Source organism: Dasypus novemcinctus, chromosome 20 (genome assembly GCF_030445035.2).
Source record: "Dasypus novemcinctus isolate mDasNov1 chromosome 20, mDasNov1.1.hap2, whole genome shotgun sequence".
Lineage (NCBI taxonomy): Eukaryota > Metazoa > Chordata > Mammalia > Cingulata > Dasypodidae > Dasypus > Dasypus novemcinctus.
Genome location: NC_080692.1, coordinates 28,571,714 through 28,589,700, shown reverse-complemented (window position 1 = coordinate 28,589,700; position 17,987 = coordinate 28,571,714). Strand labels below are relative to the sequence as shown.

The window sequence follows — 17,987 nt, the reverse complement described above, 5'->3', positions numbered from 1 at the left end:
TAGAGCAGGCTTACAGTTAGCTACGATGAGATTTATTTGCTGCATACTTTGAAGTTACGATATGTTCTGTGTCAAAAAAAAGAATCCACAAAATTCAGCATTATAAGAAACCAGGAGAAAAAAATGCATTTATTCACATCAAATATCTAAGGTAATTAAAATGGAAAGGTAGTACTATAAAACCTACATCATGCCAGACATCATGACCTTACAACTAAAGGAATTCCGAGTGATTGACATTTTTCTGCATGATAATCTTATAATAAATTAGTAGTCCAGATGTTAACTTCCATCTATTGAACAAATAACAGTGACTTGCAAATCTAAAATGCTTTTCATTTTCTAGTTTTTCAATTGTTATTGTATTCATCAGCTTTCATGAGGCTATATTGCCATATGGAGAAGTCTGAAATCTCAGAGGTTTAACAAATATGAAAAAATGAGAAGGTGATGGAGAATTAGATAATGTTTTCTTGGAGAGGACAGAAGGAAAGCTATATAAATGGTTGTAATATATAGGCAATGTAGAAGAAAAATGGATGTTTTAAGGAGGAAATAGGAACCTAGGCATGTAAAGATTAAAATATATGGTTATTAATAAATATTGGGTATGCTGGATAAAGAATTAAAATTTGAGGAGTTTGGATGAAAATCTTCACCTTTCAGAACAAAAAGTCATTTTTTTATCATGTCTAAAAAAATAGCATAACACATAATTTATAAACATCGTGGCAGAGACTGGAAGAAACATCCAAAATTACTGCAAGGGCTATCTCTGGGCAATGGGAGTGAGAGGAGAGGGGATGTTTAGGCAGAGTGGAACAGAAGACGTCTTACAGTTCATTATAAGACTTTGAGTTCAATTTGAATTCTTTTTAAACTATGTGCATGTACTACTTTGGTAACAATAAAGATTAACTTTTAAAGAAACCCAAAAGATGCATCTTGGAATTTTGGCATGAAAGATGCATGCCTGCAGTCCTGTTTATAAAGTTTGATTGTATTCCTGGTAGGGTACCTAGTCATTTTGCAGTGGATTAAGAATTGCTGCTCTATCCTCCAACTTCTTTCTCCTTTCACTTGAGATGAGTTTCTTGGAAATTATTAATTAGAGGAAGATGAGGAGAGTAATTCACATCTTATGAAATTAGAGGTTATTTGAGGTAAAAAGTCTGATGTGGAAGAAAATAATACTTCGAAGCAGGAGAGGAATAAAGAAATTAAGGTGCTTAAGAAAAGACATGAAGATAGATAACTATGAGTAAGCAAATAGAGTAACCAAATAGAGAACACCCAAAAATGCAGCTTTCATGACATTTCATGAGTAAGTTTTTAACATACATTAGTACTCTGTCTTTACATGATAGGTGCTTAGCTATTTTTTCTTTTTTTTACTTTTTGCTTTATTTTTGTTTGCTTGTTTTTTACTTTTTTTTTCTTTTAATTTTTAATTATTTATTTAGCTATAATGATGGAATCTTGGAATTCTTATGTCTTGTACCAGGGGCATTCCAGGTATCAGGCATCTGGCATTGTACTCAGTCTCATACTGATCTCTTATTTTCATAGACTTTTTACATTTTGCAATTTCTTTTTATTTAAAAAACACAGCAGCCACAAAGCCCCAGTATAAACCGTTACCTTTCACTCCTGTAGAACTAGAAAAATGGGCTTAAATGGAATCTGGAAGGGGCTTTTGATAATACTAAAGAAAAAAAAGTTGATAGAAACATTTAAAAACAGACCAAATTCTAATTTATCTCACATGGCCTAATTGCGGACAGAAATAGACTAATTTTTACAAAGATTCTTACATTTAGTATGCATCAGAAATGAGGGCTTATTAAAACACTTGCAGGATTCCCATCCCCTGAGATTTCGATTCAGCAAATCTGGGGTGGGGCTCTAAGACCTGCATTTGTCACAAGCTTCCAGGTGATACTGATGCCACTGGTGTGCGACTCCACTTTGAGAGGCACAGGAATGAAATATTCCTCATGATTCTTTGATGGTTTCTGAAGTTTCCTGCTCACCATATCATATCTTATCCTTTTAAGAAACATGCTGCACTGGGCGAATACCTAAGAACCTCTGCTTACAGTGGCAGCTCCATATTTTCACACAGCTGTACTGATACTATTTTCATCCAAAACAACTTTGTTTGGTGGACAGCTGGTAGAGTGCGTGAGCTCCTCACTGAAGGCAGCCTCCAGAATCCCCTGCATGGACTGTCTTGCTTTCTTCCTAAAATCTTTCCCCAGGAGGGCATAGAGGAAGGGATTGAAGCAGCTATTGGCAGATGCTAGAGCAATGGACACGTGATCCCAGGATAACACAGCTTTCCCAAAGGGAGTTTCTGAGTTGGTAAACAATGATAGGACTCCAACAAAGTGGTATGGGGTCCAGCAGACAAGAAAGATAAACACCACTGCCATAGACACACGTAAGGTTTTGCCCCCAGACTTGGTAAAGCGGCTCCGTCGCATTCGGAGGATGATGAGGGTGTAACAGGCCACCATGATAATAAAGGGCAGCAGGAAACCTATAACTAGCCTGGTAATGGTTATTGCCACCAAGGCTGTTGGCACTTGATTGTTATATGTAGATTGGTCTAAATTCTGGAAATCTTGTAATAGCTCAGTTGTGTGTAAGGAATAGCTAGAGGCATTGGGGAAAAGTTCTAAACCAGTAGAGAGAAGCACATCAGAATTATACAGTGGGTCAGTTCTGTCATCTTCCTTGGGAAATCCAGGCAAACCAAGGGTTCTTGGTGAGACCACATCAGCAGGGTGATCATTTATTTGGGAAGAAGAATTTAAGTTACCATCCATTTCCCCAGACTGCCGATCAGTGGAGTTGTCAAGAGATTCACTTTCCAGTGAGTCATAAGTGAAGTATTGATAATCCATTGAATTGTAGAGATCAAAATTGTAGCGACAGGTAGTATGGTTGTATATGGTGGATGTTTCCCGGTACAAGAACACAGGTATACACATTAAAAAAGCCACCACCCAGATACATCCACAAATAGTGAAGGCTGTCCTCACATTGCGATGATTCTGGCACCAGATGGGCTTGAGTACCACAAGACAGCGGTCCAGGCTAATGGCAGTAAGCAGGAAGACGCTGGCAAACATGTTGAGGATGATGACACAGGGGATGAGCTTGCAGAGGAACCAGCCATAGGGCCAGTGCCCCTGGAGAGCCAAGTGAACCAGGGAGAAGGGCAGGGAAAGGCAGCAGAGAAAGTCCGCCACAGTGAGGTGGAGAAACCAAACTGTGTTCACAGTCCGCCTCATCTTTAGGCCAGCTACCCATAGCACCAGTCCATTGGCTGGCAATCCCAACAGAAAAGTGAGGCTGAGAATGATCATGGAGAGAATTATGTGGGGTTCATTCAAGGGCCGTGAGAGTTGTAGATCAGTTGAATTGGCCTCAGCAGAGAAAGACTCCATGCTAAGCTTCTACAAAAAGATGAAAGAAAATGTTAAAACTAACAGTACTTTAAAAAAACATATTTTTAGAAGTCTAATCTCCACCCCCCCACACACACTTAATGATGTGGAACTACAAGACCAGAAGGACCTCACATTGTTTTAGTTTGTATTCTTTGACTGCACACTGGATTACAAATATTCTCTTATGGACAACTTAAAATCTAATGCTTTGATTTAAATGTATCTCAAAACAATAATACCATTTCAGTATAAAGTTCCCCTCTTTCTTGCACTTTCAATCTCTCACTGTTCACTGGTTCCTTTGTTTATATAATGTGCTCTGTTAAAAACAAATGACAGGCGGTGGACTTGGCCCAGTGGTTAGGGCATCCGTCTACCACATGGGAGGTCCACGGTTCAAACCCCGGGCCTCCTTGACCCGTGTGGAGCTGGCCCATGTGCAGTGCTGATAGGCGCAAGGAGTGCCTTGCCATGCAGGGGTGTACCTCGCGTAGGGGAATGCACCCCATAAGGAGAGCCACCCAGCAAGAAAGAAAGTGCAGCCTGCCCAGGAATGGTGCCGCACACACAGAGAGCTGACACAAGATGATGCAACAAAAAGAAACAAAGATTCCTGTGCCGCTGACAAGAACAGAAGTGGACAAAGAAGACGTAGCAAATAGACACAGAGAACAGACAACTGGGGTGGGAAGGAAGGGGAGAGAAATAAATAAATAAATAAATAAATAAATAAATAAATAAATAAATCTTAAAAAAAAAAACCACAAATGACAAGGAAGTGTATTTGGTTCAACTGATAGAGCGTCCGCCTACCATACAGGTGGCCCAGGGTTCAAACCCCCTCCTGACCCATGTGGTAAGCTAGCCCACGTGTAGTGCTGATGCACGCAAGGAGTGCTGTGCCATGCAGGGGTGTCCCCTGCATAGGGGAGCCCCACGCACAAGGAGTGCACCCCGCAAGGAGAGCCACCCTGTGTGAAAAAAGCACAGCCTGCCCAGGAGTGGCGCCATACACACACACATATTTCAAATAGCACAAGCTTCTTTCCTTTGTAAAGGTGGATCTGGAAAAATCATGCTTTCTATTGAAATATAGAAGGAAAAATGGTTTTATATTGGGAGCATTTTCATTTTTTGCAGATTACAGACCTAAATGTTTATTTTTTATTCCACCGACATGGAGGCTGTGTCTTTGCTCTGGTCTGTGGGTATACTTCACCTTTACCTTTTGAGTTTTCCTATTCTGGGATCCAGGCTGAAGGAGCATCTCCCATGTGGGCCAAGTACATTCTCATGCCAGAAGACAGAAGAGAAGAGGGCAGGCAGGAGTGTCTGATGAGGTGTGGAGTACATCATGTTTACTCACAAACCATTAGCTGAAACATGTTATGTGAACAAACTCCCAAGAAAATGGATTGGGGATGTAAACTCCTCCCACAGAAGACACCTGCAAGTACCACCAGCCATAAGTGAACAAGTATAATCCTCTTATAGAGAAGGAAGAGAAGTGAATAATTGTGAAAAAGAATGCAATCCATCAAACACTGCTCTCTAGATCACAAATATTTACTTTTCTCCTTTCTGTATGCAAAACATTCTATTTCTGCAAGGAAATTACCCCCCACAGTTCATCCGATCATGCTATTGTTCTTGAAGTCTATGATCTAGTGATAGTCTCTACATCAGATATTGTAATAGGCCCTCTTGATTCAGAGACATGTGAACTAAAAAGAAAAGTTTTCTGTTTCTATTCACACTAGCATACAATGAGGTATAGCATCCCATCTGGAGAGTTGGAAAATGGAAAGCACCCAGAAGTCACTTGGCTATAGAAATTCTTACACTCCACTGGGAAAATATTATGAAGTTCCCTAATCTGTAGGTTGGTAATATTCACTGAGCTACACTTGCTCCCTGGTAATGTTCTTTGATTGGGTTCAGGTTATACTTCCTAGAAGTGGTTCACCAGTACATTATTCTCCATGAATCTTTACTCTGTCCTCAGAGAGTTCCTTTCTGTTCATTACCCTCTTTTTCCAAATCTGAAGATCGCAATGAAGAACATGATGTCCTTGGGAACTGAGCAATTTTCACAGTTGACTTTATGTCCAAGGGCTCTGGAGATAGAAGCTGAGCAAATGCATTTGAAGTGGAATAAAACCTTGGAGCATGTGACCACAAAGGAGTGAATTCTTTCTTTAGCTGCTCTGTACAGAGGCAATCACAGTCTCAGTAGTGAGCATTGGGTGGCTGTAATTCTTGTTAGTGTAGGACTGCAGTGAGGTCACCTGTTGCTCCAATTCCCACCAGTTCTCTAATTTTTATCTCAGATTTCTGTTTAGCACACTGATGAAGAACACCAGCATCTCCTGGATTGGGGGTGAGTGGGAGGTCCTTGTCAATCACTAGCCCAGTGCACTGTGGGCAGAGAATAACCGGAACACTACTCCCCAAGCAACCTAATAAATAAAAAAATTTTGAAGGTTTATTTTGTTTATTCCCCCCCCTGCCCCCGCCACCTGCCCTGTTGTTTGAGCTCCCTGTCTGCTCTCTGTGTGTGTTTGTTGTGTGCTCATCTTCTTGTTAAGAGGCACTGGTAACTGAACCCGGGATCTCCCATGCGGGAGGGAAGTGCCCAATGGCCTGAGTCACCTCTGTTCCCAGGAGTTGTGTCTATCATTGGGTTTCCTTGTTGTGTCTCTTTGTTGTGTCAACTCACTGTATCATTTTGTTGTGCTTACCATGCTAGCCCATCATGTGAGCTCACTGTAATGTTCATCTTCTTTAAGAGGCACCAGGAACCGAACCTGGGACTTCCCATGTGGTAGGTGGGTGTCCAACAGTTTGAGACACATCCACTTCCCTTAAATAAAATTTTAACTGTACATATTTTCATTTTTCTGAAAGCAGAAGGTCTGTCAATATCCTCCTTCAGATTTTCAGAGGGACTCATCATCACAGATAGATGGTCTAGATTCTTTTAGATCCAACCTGTTTGCTCCTTTTATTATCAAATTTTCCAAGAGTTGTTTATTCTCTTTGCACTTATTTCCTCACTACTCTTCATTTCTTTCTTATTTTTTTAAAAAATGAATTTAACTTGGGAAAAATAACTGTACTATCACAGAAGCAGAATATACCTGTGAAGAAAGCTGGAAAATATAGGTAAGCAAAAATAAGAAAATTAAAAATATCTACCCAGCAACCAGTGACTCTGGATCTTTTCTGATGTATAAATGTATGTGTATATAAGCATACATATGTTTTTATTTTTTGTTATTGCCAAATTTAACAAATTAGATCATATTATGCACATTGTTTTATAAATTCACCGCCCCCAATTAGCAAACTCCACACTACACAGTAAGATTGTGCTTTCACAGATAACTTGTTCTCATCCAATTGTTTACTGACTGTCCCCAAAATAGCCTTTACAGTTATATTGTCCACAACAATATCCAATCTAAGACCACATGTGTCAGAGTCTTATGTCTCTTCAGTCTTAGTTTAGTGTAGTTCCTCTTTGTCAAAGATAATGGCTTAAGAATTTCTTGCTGTGACCACTCTCTAGCCTTTTGCAACTTATCTTCTTTCCCCATCATTCTGCTAAAATTACTCTTACAGAGCGGATGTGGCACAAATAGCGTGCCTCCTTTCCACGTGGGAGGTCCTGGGTTTGGTCCCAGGTACCTCCTAAAAACAAAAACAAACAACAAAACAAATGAAAAAATCAACTCGGGGGAGCAGATGTGGCTCAGTGGTTAAGCACCAGCTTCTCACATGGGAGGTATGGGGTTCAATCCCCAGCCTGGTACCTCAAAAAAAAAAAATTACTCTTGAATAGCAAATCCAAATATCTTTTTCTCTGCCCTTATCCTCCTTAATCTAATATGCATCTTTTGATGCACTGACACCTACATGCTCTCTTCTGTTGACATCTGACACTATCCATCCCTAATTCTGAACACTCGCTTAAACAAACCCTTCTTAATAGCTTGCCAGAACAACTCATTAGTCCAAGTTAACACCATTATCTATGCCTTAGCTAAGGCTCTTTATTTCTATCTGGAAAGTGTCCTTCACCGTAAACTCTTTCCTCCATTCCTCATCTTCATCTGTTGAAATCCTACCCATTCTTCAAGATCCAGCTCAAAAACTCTATTTTCCTTGAAACCTTTTCTAATGATCCCAGTTAGAAATTAGCTCTTCAGTCTTTTAAATTTATTTTGTGTATGGTTGAGCCTCCTTTTGTATCCTCCATGACATGCCCCATTTTGTCTACTATTACAATTATTATTGTGGCTCTCTTATCTATCATTATGGCTTTAAATTTCATGATAGTAACAAATGACTCTTGTTCATTAATACTTAATCCACAGAATTTAGCATAGTGCCTTTTAGGACCTACGGGTTAAAGTATCCTTGAATGGGTGAATGATCATTTGGGGAGGATAACTCTTTTTTTCCCCTTTTCTAGCTAAATTTAAACTTCATATTCTTTTGAATTTAATCCCTACCTGTGTTGCTTCATTAATTCTTATGCTGACCCATCTAATGTCCTTTATGTTTTTCAGTTCCTAATTCTTATTGGATATAATAGCACTTTTTATTATTTTTTTCTTTTTTAGGAGGTACTGGGGATTGAACCCAGGGCCTTATATTTGGGAAGCTGGTTCTCAACCACTGAGTCACATTAGCTTTCCTGAGTCTTACCCCGCCCCCCCTCTTTTCCTCCTCCCAGGAGGCACTGGGAACTGAAACCGGTCGGGACACTCAACTACTTGAGCTACATCCGCTCCCTGGTTCTTTTATAAGAGGTCCAAAATAATTCAGTAACTTGGAAGTAGTTCTGCTGAGTCGACCAATTGTTGCCACAGGGTCTTATGTGATTAGCAGAAGTTAAAACACCTGAGTCAACAAAATAATAGAAGAAATGACTTTATTCCCTTTTCTGTGGCCTTAGCTTTCCAAATATTCAAGTCCTACCAGGAAGCCTTCGTGTTGTGTATGTAGCTACCCACTGTCCTTCACCAACACGCGTGCATAGATCCACAAGGTAAACAGTAAGGTCCTTTAGAATGTTAGACCCGGAAGGGAACTTAGTGGCCATCTTTCCTTCTTCCTGTTTTTGTTTTTCAGTTATTGAAACTGAAATGCAGTAAATTAATTTTCGCAGAAATCACAACTAGAGAGAGATGTCACATCCCACGTCCAGTGACTCTCAGGTCACTACTCTATTCACCATGAAGAATCGTGTAACTTTACTGCAAAGTCTATGGTTTTGCTAATAAAGGGGAAGAGACTGAGAGTTGCACAAAGTGATGTAATAAGGCTGAAAAAGCAAAATTCCAGTTTGAAGAAATCGAGTCAGCTGGTTTTAGGTTTACAGAAAAAGTAGAGTTCCCATAAATGCACAGTGTCCCTTTATTAACTTCTTTGTGTTAGTGTGGTATATATATATATATATATATATATATATATATATATATATTTAAATTCATTCTTTCTTGAAGTATATTATTCATACATGAACATGCACAAACAATAAGTGTAAAGATTGTGAACTTACAAAATAAACATACATAACACCACACAGGAGTCTCATACATCACCCCTCCACCAACTCTTCGCATTGGTGTGAAGCATGTATTACAAACTATGTAAGAGCATTGTCAGAATATTACTACAAACTATAATCCTTATCTTACATTTGTTGTATTTTCCCCCCAACCCATACTATTTTTTTAAAATACATTTTTGTTACAGATATTGTGAACTTGCAAAACAATCATACAGAGGTGTAGATTTCCCATACAGCTCCACATCCTGGTGGAACATTTGTTACAGATTATAAGACTATTAAGTGTGGTATATTTTTTATAATTAACAAACCAATCTGATACATTATTGGTAACTAAAGCCCATAGCTTACATTAGGGTTCATGGGTTTTGAAAAATGCATGATGTCGTGTATCCACCATTATGGTATTGTACAAGCAGTTTCAATGCCATAAAAATGCCCTGTCTCCACCTTGTCATCCTTGCCCTCCACCCCTGCTGAACAGATGGCAACCACTGATCTTTCTACTATCTCTGTAATTTTTCATCTTCCATAATGTCATATAATTGGAAGTTAGCTATATTTTAAATAGCATTATCTGTCTTAAAATGAAAGCATATATGAGTCAGGGTCTTAACTAGATTACTGCAGAACTAGATTACTTTTTACATTTCTCCAAGTTGTTTTTGGCTCAATGCCTCTATGTTTAATATTAGTAAAGAAATATTTTTCAGTTCTCAGCATTGATTGACACGACAGTAATTTAAAAGAAAAGCAAAATTCTAAAACAAAAAGCAAAAGTAATGAGGGAAGCTGGCATCAAAGGTCAGAAGGAGGAAAGTCACCAATTTAAGTCAGGGGAAAAAATTAAATACAAATTAAATTTCACTATTCATTTCAGAATGAAAAACAAGAGCAAAGACAGATAAAATGTGGAATACTGAGGAAAATATGGGATATGGGATATGGGAATGAGACAAAAGAAATCAAAGTTGGAGGAGCAACAGAAGGAAATGGAAGATAATCACCTCAGAACCTCTATCTATAATGAACAAGTTAAGCAAGGTACAAGAAATCAGGTGGATCTAGGTTTTCTTACCAAAAAAAGTGAGAGAGTAGCTCAAGGCTTCCACACAGATCTGGAGGTTTCCTTCAGGGTCCTGTCTGGTCTCCACACTGACCAACAATTAAAAAGTGAAGTAGGTTTCAGAAATTTGCTGAGTTGTCCTCCTCTCACTCCCTCTCCTCTAAATTAATGTCCATGCTCTTTATCATATCTGGCTTCACCGGAAAAGCTTCAAAGTGAGTCATTTCTAAATCTGACAATCAGATAAGAAAAGTAGAAAAACAGAAATAGGAAGGTCTAATTCTGGGAGGTTTTCCGCAGAGCACAGAAAACAGGGAGAAAGTGCTTCTGTGCATAAACTTCTCACTTTTTGCTTTGTTTTGTTTTAGAAAGGAAAAAAGAAAGAAATCTTACAGTATGTTAGGACGGGCTTGGGGACTATTTGGGGAAGGAAAGATCTGTGAATATCCATTTAATTAATCTCAGATAACATCTTTTAAGTGCTTAATATGTGTAAAGAATTGATAATAAATAATAAATATGAGGATAAATTAGACTATATTCTGATCTATAGGGATTTATAATCTAGTGGAATTATGCACCCATACACAAGAAACTGTAAGACAACCTAGACTATATAATATAGAAGTAAATGAGCAGAAAATAAGAGTAACAGACTAGTAGAACATACTTCTATATAATGGTGGAAGGAAAATAGTAGAATGGTGGAAATAGTAGAATAGGTATTTTAGCTGAGGACAATCTAGGAAAGCCTTAAGGTAGAAAGCAGATTGAACAGGTTTTTAAAGGACAGTAGACCTTCTACAGGCAGAAAAGGTGAAAAGCTGTGTGAGTGGAGCGCTGTCAAAATAGGAAAGTGAAAGCAGGAGAATTGCATCCATCATCCATGTGGAATCTAAGCCCCCTCTCGATATAGATGTGGAGTGGACATAACCATTCCAGGGTCCACAGGATGGAGGAATAGAGTATGGATTAGAGTGGATTTACTGATATTCTATTCACGAACTATTGTGATTAGTAATAGGAGAAAATGTAGCATTGCAGTGGAGAAAGTGGCCATGGTAACTGCTGAGGGTAGGGAGTAGGAAGAAGAGATGCGATGTGGGGGCATCTTCAGGACTTGGAGTTGTTCTGGGTGGTACTGCAGGGACAGTTACTGGACAGTATATGTCCTCCCATGGCCCACTGGGTGGACTGGGAGAGAGTGTAAACTATAATGTGGACCGTTGACCATGTGGTACAGCAGTGCTCAGAGATGTATTCACCAAGTGCAGTGAATGTCCCATGATGATGGAGGAGGCTGTTGTTAAGGGAGGAGTGGTGAGGAGGGTGGGGGATATATGAGGACCTCATATTTTTTGAATGTAACGTTAAAAAAAAATAAAGACAAAAAAAAGTAGGTAGGTGGGAGCGTGCAGGATGCATTGGAGGAGGAGCAGGAGTCTAGTTGGTTAGGCTGGGTATCTTATCAGGAGGAAGGGCAGAAGGTTGAAGAGCGACTTGAGCAAGGATTCCTGTCTGAGGGAAACATTATAAGGAATTCCCACTCACGTTATTTTTTACATATATGCATATAGTGTAAAGTTTATTTGGGGTAGATGTTGTCGAAGACTGCTGTCTCTGGCAGAGGCTTCAGTCCATATTAATCAACTTGTCCAAACAATACTATCTGCTCCCTTTATTTGTAGTTAAGTCACTGTGAAATAGTTACTGGGTAGAAAGATCCAAGGAAAACTGCCAAAAGTTTGAGTGTTCCTATTTAGTTATTTAGCACTCTCTAATTACAAAAATTAGTCCGTATTCACTGCTTTTTTTTTTTTTAAAGAAAAATTGAATTATGAAGGGTAAAGAAACATAAATTTTCTTTTTCAATTCCACAATTCAATTTTCTTTTTCAATAGAAGTAACTAATTTTAAATGGATTAGTGTGCATTCTTCCTATACTTTAACACATAGAACACATACTTAAAAATAGTTTTGAACAAAACTGGGCTTATAATGAGCATGTAATTTTATGATGCATTTAACTTAATATTTCAAAACATTTTCCATATTAGTGCATATAATTCTATTAATTATTTTCTGTTCTATTCCTATTTTAGTCTGCTAGGCTGTCGAAGGCAACTTACCAGAAATGGGTTGGCTTTTACAATGGGGATTTTTTAAAGCTTTATTTAATTTATTTTTTTATTTATTCCCCATTCCCCACGTATTTGTGCTCACTGTCCACTGTCTGTGTCCTCTCTCTGCATGCTTTCTTTTTTATTTTTTAAGTTTTATTTTATTTATTTCACCCACCCCTTTGTTTTTTGCACTTGCTGTGTCTGTTCATCTTCCTTGTTTCTTTAGGAGGCACTGGGAACTGAATCTGGGACCTCTGATATGGGAGGGAGGTGCCTAATCACTTGAGCCACATCCACTCCCTGCTTTGTTGTGTCCCTCTTGTTGCATCATCCTGTTGCGTCAGCTTGCTGCACCTACCTGTTGCATCAGCTTATGTCTTCTTTAGGAGGCACTGGGAACCTCTGATCCATGTTTTGTTGTATCTCTCATTATGTTTTTTCTTCTTGTGTCTCTTGTTGTGTCAGCTTGCCATGCCTGCTCATCACGCCAGCTTGCTATCTTCTCTAGGAGGAACCGCGATCCGAACCAGTGACCTCCCATGTGGTAGGTGGGAGCCCATTCACCTAAACCACATCTGCTTCCCTTGCTGTGTGCTCTCTGTGCCTGCTCATCTTCTCTCTCGGAGAACGAAAACTGGGAGCTCCCATGTGGGAGAGTGGCACTCAATCGCCTGAACCATCTCTGCTCCCTGCTTTGTCGTCTCTCTCATTGTGTTTCTTCTTTGTGTCTCCCTGTTGTGTCATCTTGTTGCATCATCTTGCCACGCCAGCCCTTTGTGTCAGCTCGCTGTCTTGCTCACCCTCTCCAGGAGGCACTGGAAACCAAACCTGGGACCTCCCTTGTGGTAGATGGGAGCTCAATTGCTTGAGCCACATCTGCTTCTCTACAATGGGGATTTATTAGTTTACAAGTTTACAATTTGAAGGCTGAGGAAAGCATCCAATTCAGGGCATCAACAGGCCACGCTTTCATCCCAAAGACTGGCTGCCAGTGATCCTGGACTCCTCTTTCACATGGCAAGACACATGGTAGCATCTGCTGGCCTCTCCCTTCTCTTCCAGGTTTTGTTGCTTCCAGAGGACTACAGTAAAAGGATTAAGACTGCCCTGTGCCATGCCTTAACAGAAGTAACCTAATCAAAAGACCCTGCCTACAACAGGTCCACACCCACAGAAATGGATTTACTCTAAGAACATAATTTTTTGGGGTTCATACAGCTTCAAACCATCCCACTCCACCCTTTGGGTCCCCCAAAGACATATTCTTTCCATATGCAAATACATTCATTCCATGACAATATCCCAAAAGCCTTAAATCATTTCAGTAACAATATAAATTGCAAAGTCTCATCAAAATTGGTTATTGCTGTCTTCAGTCCTGGGGCACAATTCCCCTCCAACTGTAGAACTGTGAAACTTAGAAAACAGTTATCTGTCTGCAACATAAAATGGAGGGAGGGGAGCAGATGGAGCTCAGGGGTTGAGTGCCTGCCTCCCACAAATGAGGTTTCAATCTCTGGTTCCTCCTAAAAAAATAAAATATAAGATGGATGGAGAGCCATAGGATAAATGTTCCCATTTCCATGGGGAAAAATTGGAATGAAAACAGGGGTCACAGGTGCCAAACAATTCCAAAACCCTGCAAGGTATACTCCTTTGGATTTTGAGGTCTGAGACTCATCTACAGAATGATGCCTGATGAAGGCAGCCTCGCCCTATCCAATGGGTTGCACAGAGGCCCGCTCATCCCAAACATTGGGGTGAAGGTTCTAACATCTTCAGGCATTGGGGAGACAGCCAGGCTCTTGGCTACAGCCTTGTCAAACATTGGGGTGGCATCCAGTCTCCCCTCAATCCCTCAAGTATCTGAGAAACCTGTTGTAGCAGTTTGATATTATTGATGAATTCCAAAAAGAAATCTTGGATTATGTTTGTAAACTGATTTTTTTCCTCTGGGCATATTAGATTATATTGGATTCATAGGTTTACTTGATTAAGTAATTAGGTAAACCCTTGTGCCAGTAGGGCATTGAGTCCCCACACTTCGGTGTGTAGGGATTCACAGATAATGGCAAAGGACAGCGTTGAGTGTTTTGAGGTTGGAGTTTTGATGTTGGAGTCTGAAACTGAAGCCTTAAACCCCAGGAAGTAAGCTCACAGAGGAAAGAGAAGCAAGCCCCAGGAAGAGAGGAACCCTGCACCCAGAGAGAAGCAAGACCCTGGAAGGAAGGAACCCAGGAAGCCTGAACCCTTGCAGATGTCAGCAGCCATCTTGCTCCAACACGTGAAAACAGACTTTGGTGAGGGAAGTAACTTACACTTTATGGCCTGGTATCTGTAAGCTCCTACCCCAAATAAATACCCTTTATAAAAACCAACCAATTTCTGGTATTTTGCATCAGCACCCCTTTGGCTGACGAATACACCTGTGGTGTAACATTCTTCCTGAACAATGGGGCAGAAGGTGCCTCTTCTCCAGCCTCTAGGGCATACTCACCCTTTCCACGTACCAGGGTGGGTCGGCTCTCTTGGCCCAACAACATATCTTCAGTCCAGACCTCAGCATCCACGGTTCTGCCTTTGAAGTAATTTTTCTTTCAGTCTGTCCCTTTTCTGCCCTTTTTAGCCCAGACTGGCAGTGGTTCTGTTCATACAGATCTCACAAAAACCTTGTTAGTATTGCATGTAGTACACAGGGGTCCAACCTCTCAGACATTAAGGCTTTCAAGAGCTCCTTCCTGGATATCCGCACCTCCAAACTTGACTGGCACTGAAGAGGCTGACTGGTTCCACGGTGAGTTAAATCCTCACATGGAGCACTAGTCTCTGGAGACTCGTTTTCCAGAAGCTCAGAAATTTCCAAACCATCCATTTCTGGTTTCTTTCTGGGAGTTCAGTTCTCAGCATATCCCTTTCCTCTCCCATTTTGCTATAAGCTACAAGGAGAAGCAAGCTGAACTTTCCACATTTATCTTGGAAATCTCAGCTGAATAGCCAACCTTGCCACTTTCAAATTCTGCCTTCCATCCAACATCAGAACACAATTTTGCCAGGTACTCCACACTTCAAAACAAAGGTTGTCTTTTTTCCAGCTTGCAGTGACACATTCATCGTTACTGTGTAAGGCCTCCCTGGAAGTATCTTTATCGTCTATATTTCTACCAATTGTCTCTTCAAAACAATCTAGGCCTTTTATAGCATGTCACAATTCTTCCTCCCTCTACTATTTAGTCAATTTAAAAACCCTAAAAAAATAAAAAAATTTAAACATTTTTTTTGGTATTTGCAATGGCAGCGTCACACTTTCCTGGTACCAAAATCTGTCTTATTCTACTAGGCTGCTGAGTGCAATAACCAGAAATGGGTTGACTTTTACAAGGGGGATTTAATAATATACAAACTAACAGGTTCGAGACTGAGAAACACGTTCACATCAAGACATCATCAGGCAATGCTTTATCTCTGAAGACTGGCTGCGGGTGATCTTGGACTCCTCTGTTACTTGGCAAGGCCCTTGGCAACGTCTGCTGATCTCTCCATTTTCTTCTGACTTTCATTGTTTCCAGATTCTTGTTTCCATGGCTTTCTTACTCTTTTGTCTAAATTTCATTCTTATATAAAGGACTCTGATAAGTGGATTAAGACTGCCCTGGGCATAACCTTAACTGAAGTAACCTAATCAGAAGGTTCCCTCCCCCTTTCCCCAAAAGCTCCCATCTACAATGGGTCCAAATCCCACAGGAACCTACTTTTCTGGGGTCCGTGAAGCCTCAAACCATCACAGTTCCCCTCCAATATTTGGAAACATTGAATAATGAAGACATTGAGAAAGCAGCAATACAAAAGAATCCAAAAGATAGACAGCATTACTGTGTGTATATTAAAAAAGCAACTCATTCTCATGGTAAAAAAATAAGTATAGAAGGATTAAAGTGAAAAAATAAATAAAACACTTAGCTACCCTGCTTTCACTGCTTTCCTAAACATGAATGTAATCCCATTACACACACTGTTTTATTCTACATTTTTTAAACTTATCTTTTCAATATCAGGACATATTGGTCCATATCATACTCCTTATTATTCAATTTAATAAATTATTCTGCCATTGATGGGTATTCATTTTTTATCTAAATTTAAACTGTTACAGGGAAGTAGATGTGGCTCAAGTGATTGGGCTCCTGGCTACTATATGGGAGGTCCAGGGTTTGATTCCCGGGGCCTCCTGGTGAAGGCAAGCTGGCCCGTACAGTGAGCTGGCCCATGTGGAGTGCTGGCCTGTGTGGGAGTGCTGGCCTACATGGCAAGCTGGCGCGAGCAGAAAGCTGGTGCAGCAAGACGATACAACAAGAAGAGACACAGAGGAGAGACAATAAGAGACACAGCAGATCAGGGTGTTGAGATTGTGCAAGAGACTGAGCACCTCTCTTCCACCCTGGAAGGTCCCAGGATCGGTTCCCAGTGTTGCCTAAAGAGACAAACAGACCCAGAAGAATGCACAGCAAATGGATACAGAGAACAGACGACGGGGGTGTGGCTGTGGGTGGGGAGATTAAATCAATAAATCTTAAAACATACTGTTATAGACAATGCTTTCATGGGCGCTTTTGTATTTTATATATCTGTGAATATTTCTGTAAAATAGTTTCTTAGAATTGGAATTGCTAAATCAAAGAGCATGTGGATTTAGATGATTGAAAGGTACTTTCTCCCAGGGGGTTAGTGCCAAGTGGTTCTCCCTGTAAGTTTGGTACCTTCTCTGGTCTCTCAAACCCTTCTCACTCCTCTAATTGTAAAGAGCCAAATAAGAGTCCTCCCCTTTCTCCAAACACAGTGAAGGCACTGAGCCCTGCCTGGCCCCTCAGTGCAGGGGCCTGTCTGCTCTTGATTTTGGTCACAGATCCTGGAATAGGGCAGAAGTGTTTTCTGGGCTGGGTAAGGGGAGGGTTAGCAGAACTGCGGCCTCCTACCAATCCGGCACCCTGGGGACACGAAACAGGGTGCCCACGGCCCAGACGATAAACACTGCGCTGCCAAGATGTTTTTTTATACTAGAAGAGCCCAAGGGGGAAAGGGAGGCCCACCCTGGGGTTATATTTGGGGAGGGAGGGTTGTGCATAAGGACCATAATATCTAGAATCTCTTTTACTAACTGACTTCTTTTGGGACATATTACCTAAATAAAAGATGTTTCCATTAAAAAAAAAAGAAAGGCACTGAATTTTCCTCCAGAGACTCCACCAATTTACACTCCAGTCAACAGTGGTAAGAAAGTGTTTCTACTTGCGAAGGTGAGGCCTTTGCCATTCAGTTCAGTATCATAGTTATATTCTGTCTCTTGCTGTAGGCATTACGCTTTGTGCTGTAGGAGGTGGATATGCAATGAGATATCTAGCTATAGTAGAGAATGATCTCCAGGAGGGCACAAAACCACCTTGGAAAGAGGAAAGACTAATTCTTACACAAGCAAACAGGAAGATGATACACTGAAGAGATAGTACTTGAACTGGGCTTTCAGGATGGATAGAAATTTGGCAGGCAGTGATAATGCTGTAAGATAATTTGATTATTGTCTTTTGCGTCACTGGACCATGAATATCTTTATAGCTCCAGTGCCTGCTGCTGTGCTGGTTAGGACACATGTTTGGGGCTTAATAAATGAGAACATGAATGTTTAGCTGAAAGAGTGTTGACTTCTGAATATAATTCAAGGAGTTAACTGGAGTCCTTAAAGTTGAAAGATTCACTTTCACTGATTC

At 40.4% G+C, this 17,987-nt stretch overlaps 1 protein-coding gene across 1 annotated transcript; it reads right to left on the bottom strand.

Annotated features, from left to right (window-relative positions):
* Positions 1-100: 100 nt before the first annotated feature.
* Positions 101-10,203, bottom strand: C3AR1 (complement C3a receptor 1). Its single transcript, XM_004455265.5, has 2 exons — positions 10,118-10,203; positions 101-3,464 (listed from the first exon to the last, which is right to left on the bottom strand). Exon 2 carries the CDS (start codon positions 3,453-3,455, stop codon positions 2,118-2,120), a length of 1,338 nt encoding a protein of 445 aa, XP_004455322.1. The 5' UTR covers positions 3,456-3,464; positions 10,118-10,203; the 3' UTR covers positions 101-2,117.
* Between the last annotated feature and the right edge of the window lie 7,784 nt (positions 10,204-17,987).

Bases quoted from the DNA above. Each gene is read 5' to 3' on its own strand.
- C3AR1 (XM_004455265.5), bottom strand. From the start codon at position 3,455: ATGGAGTCTTTCTCTGCTGAGGCCAATTCAACTGATCTACAACTCTCA.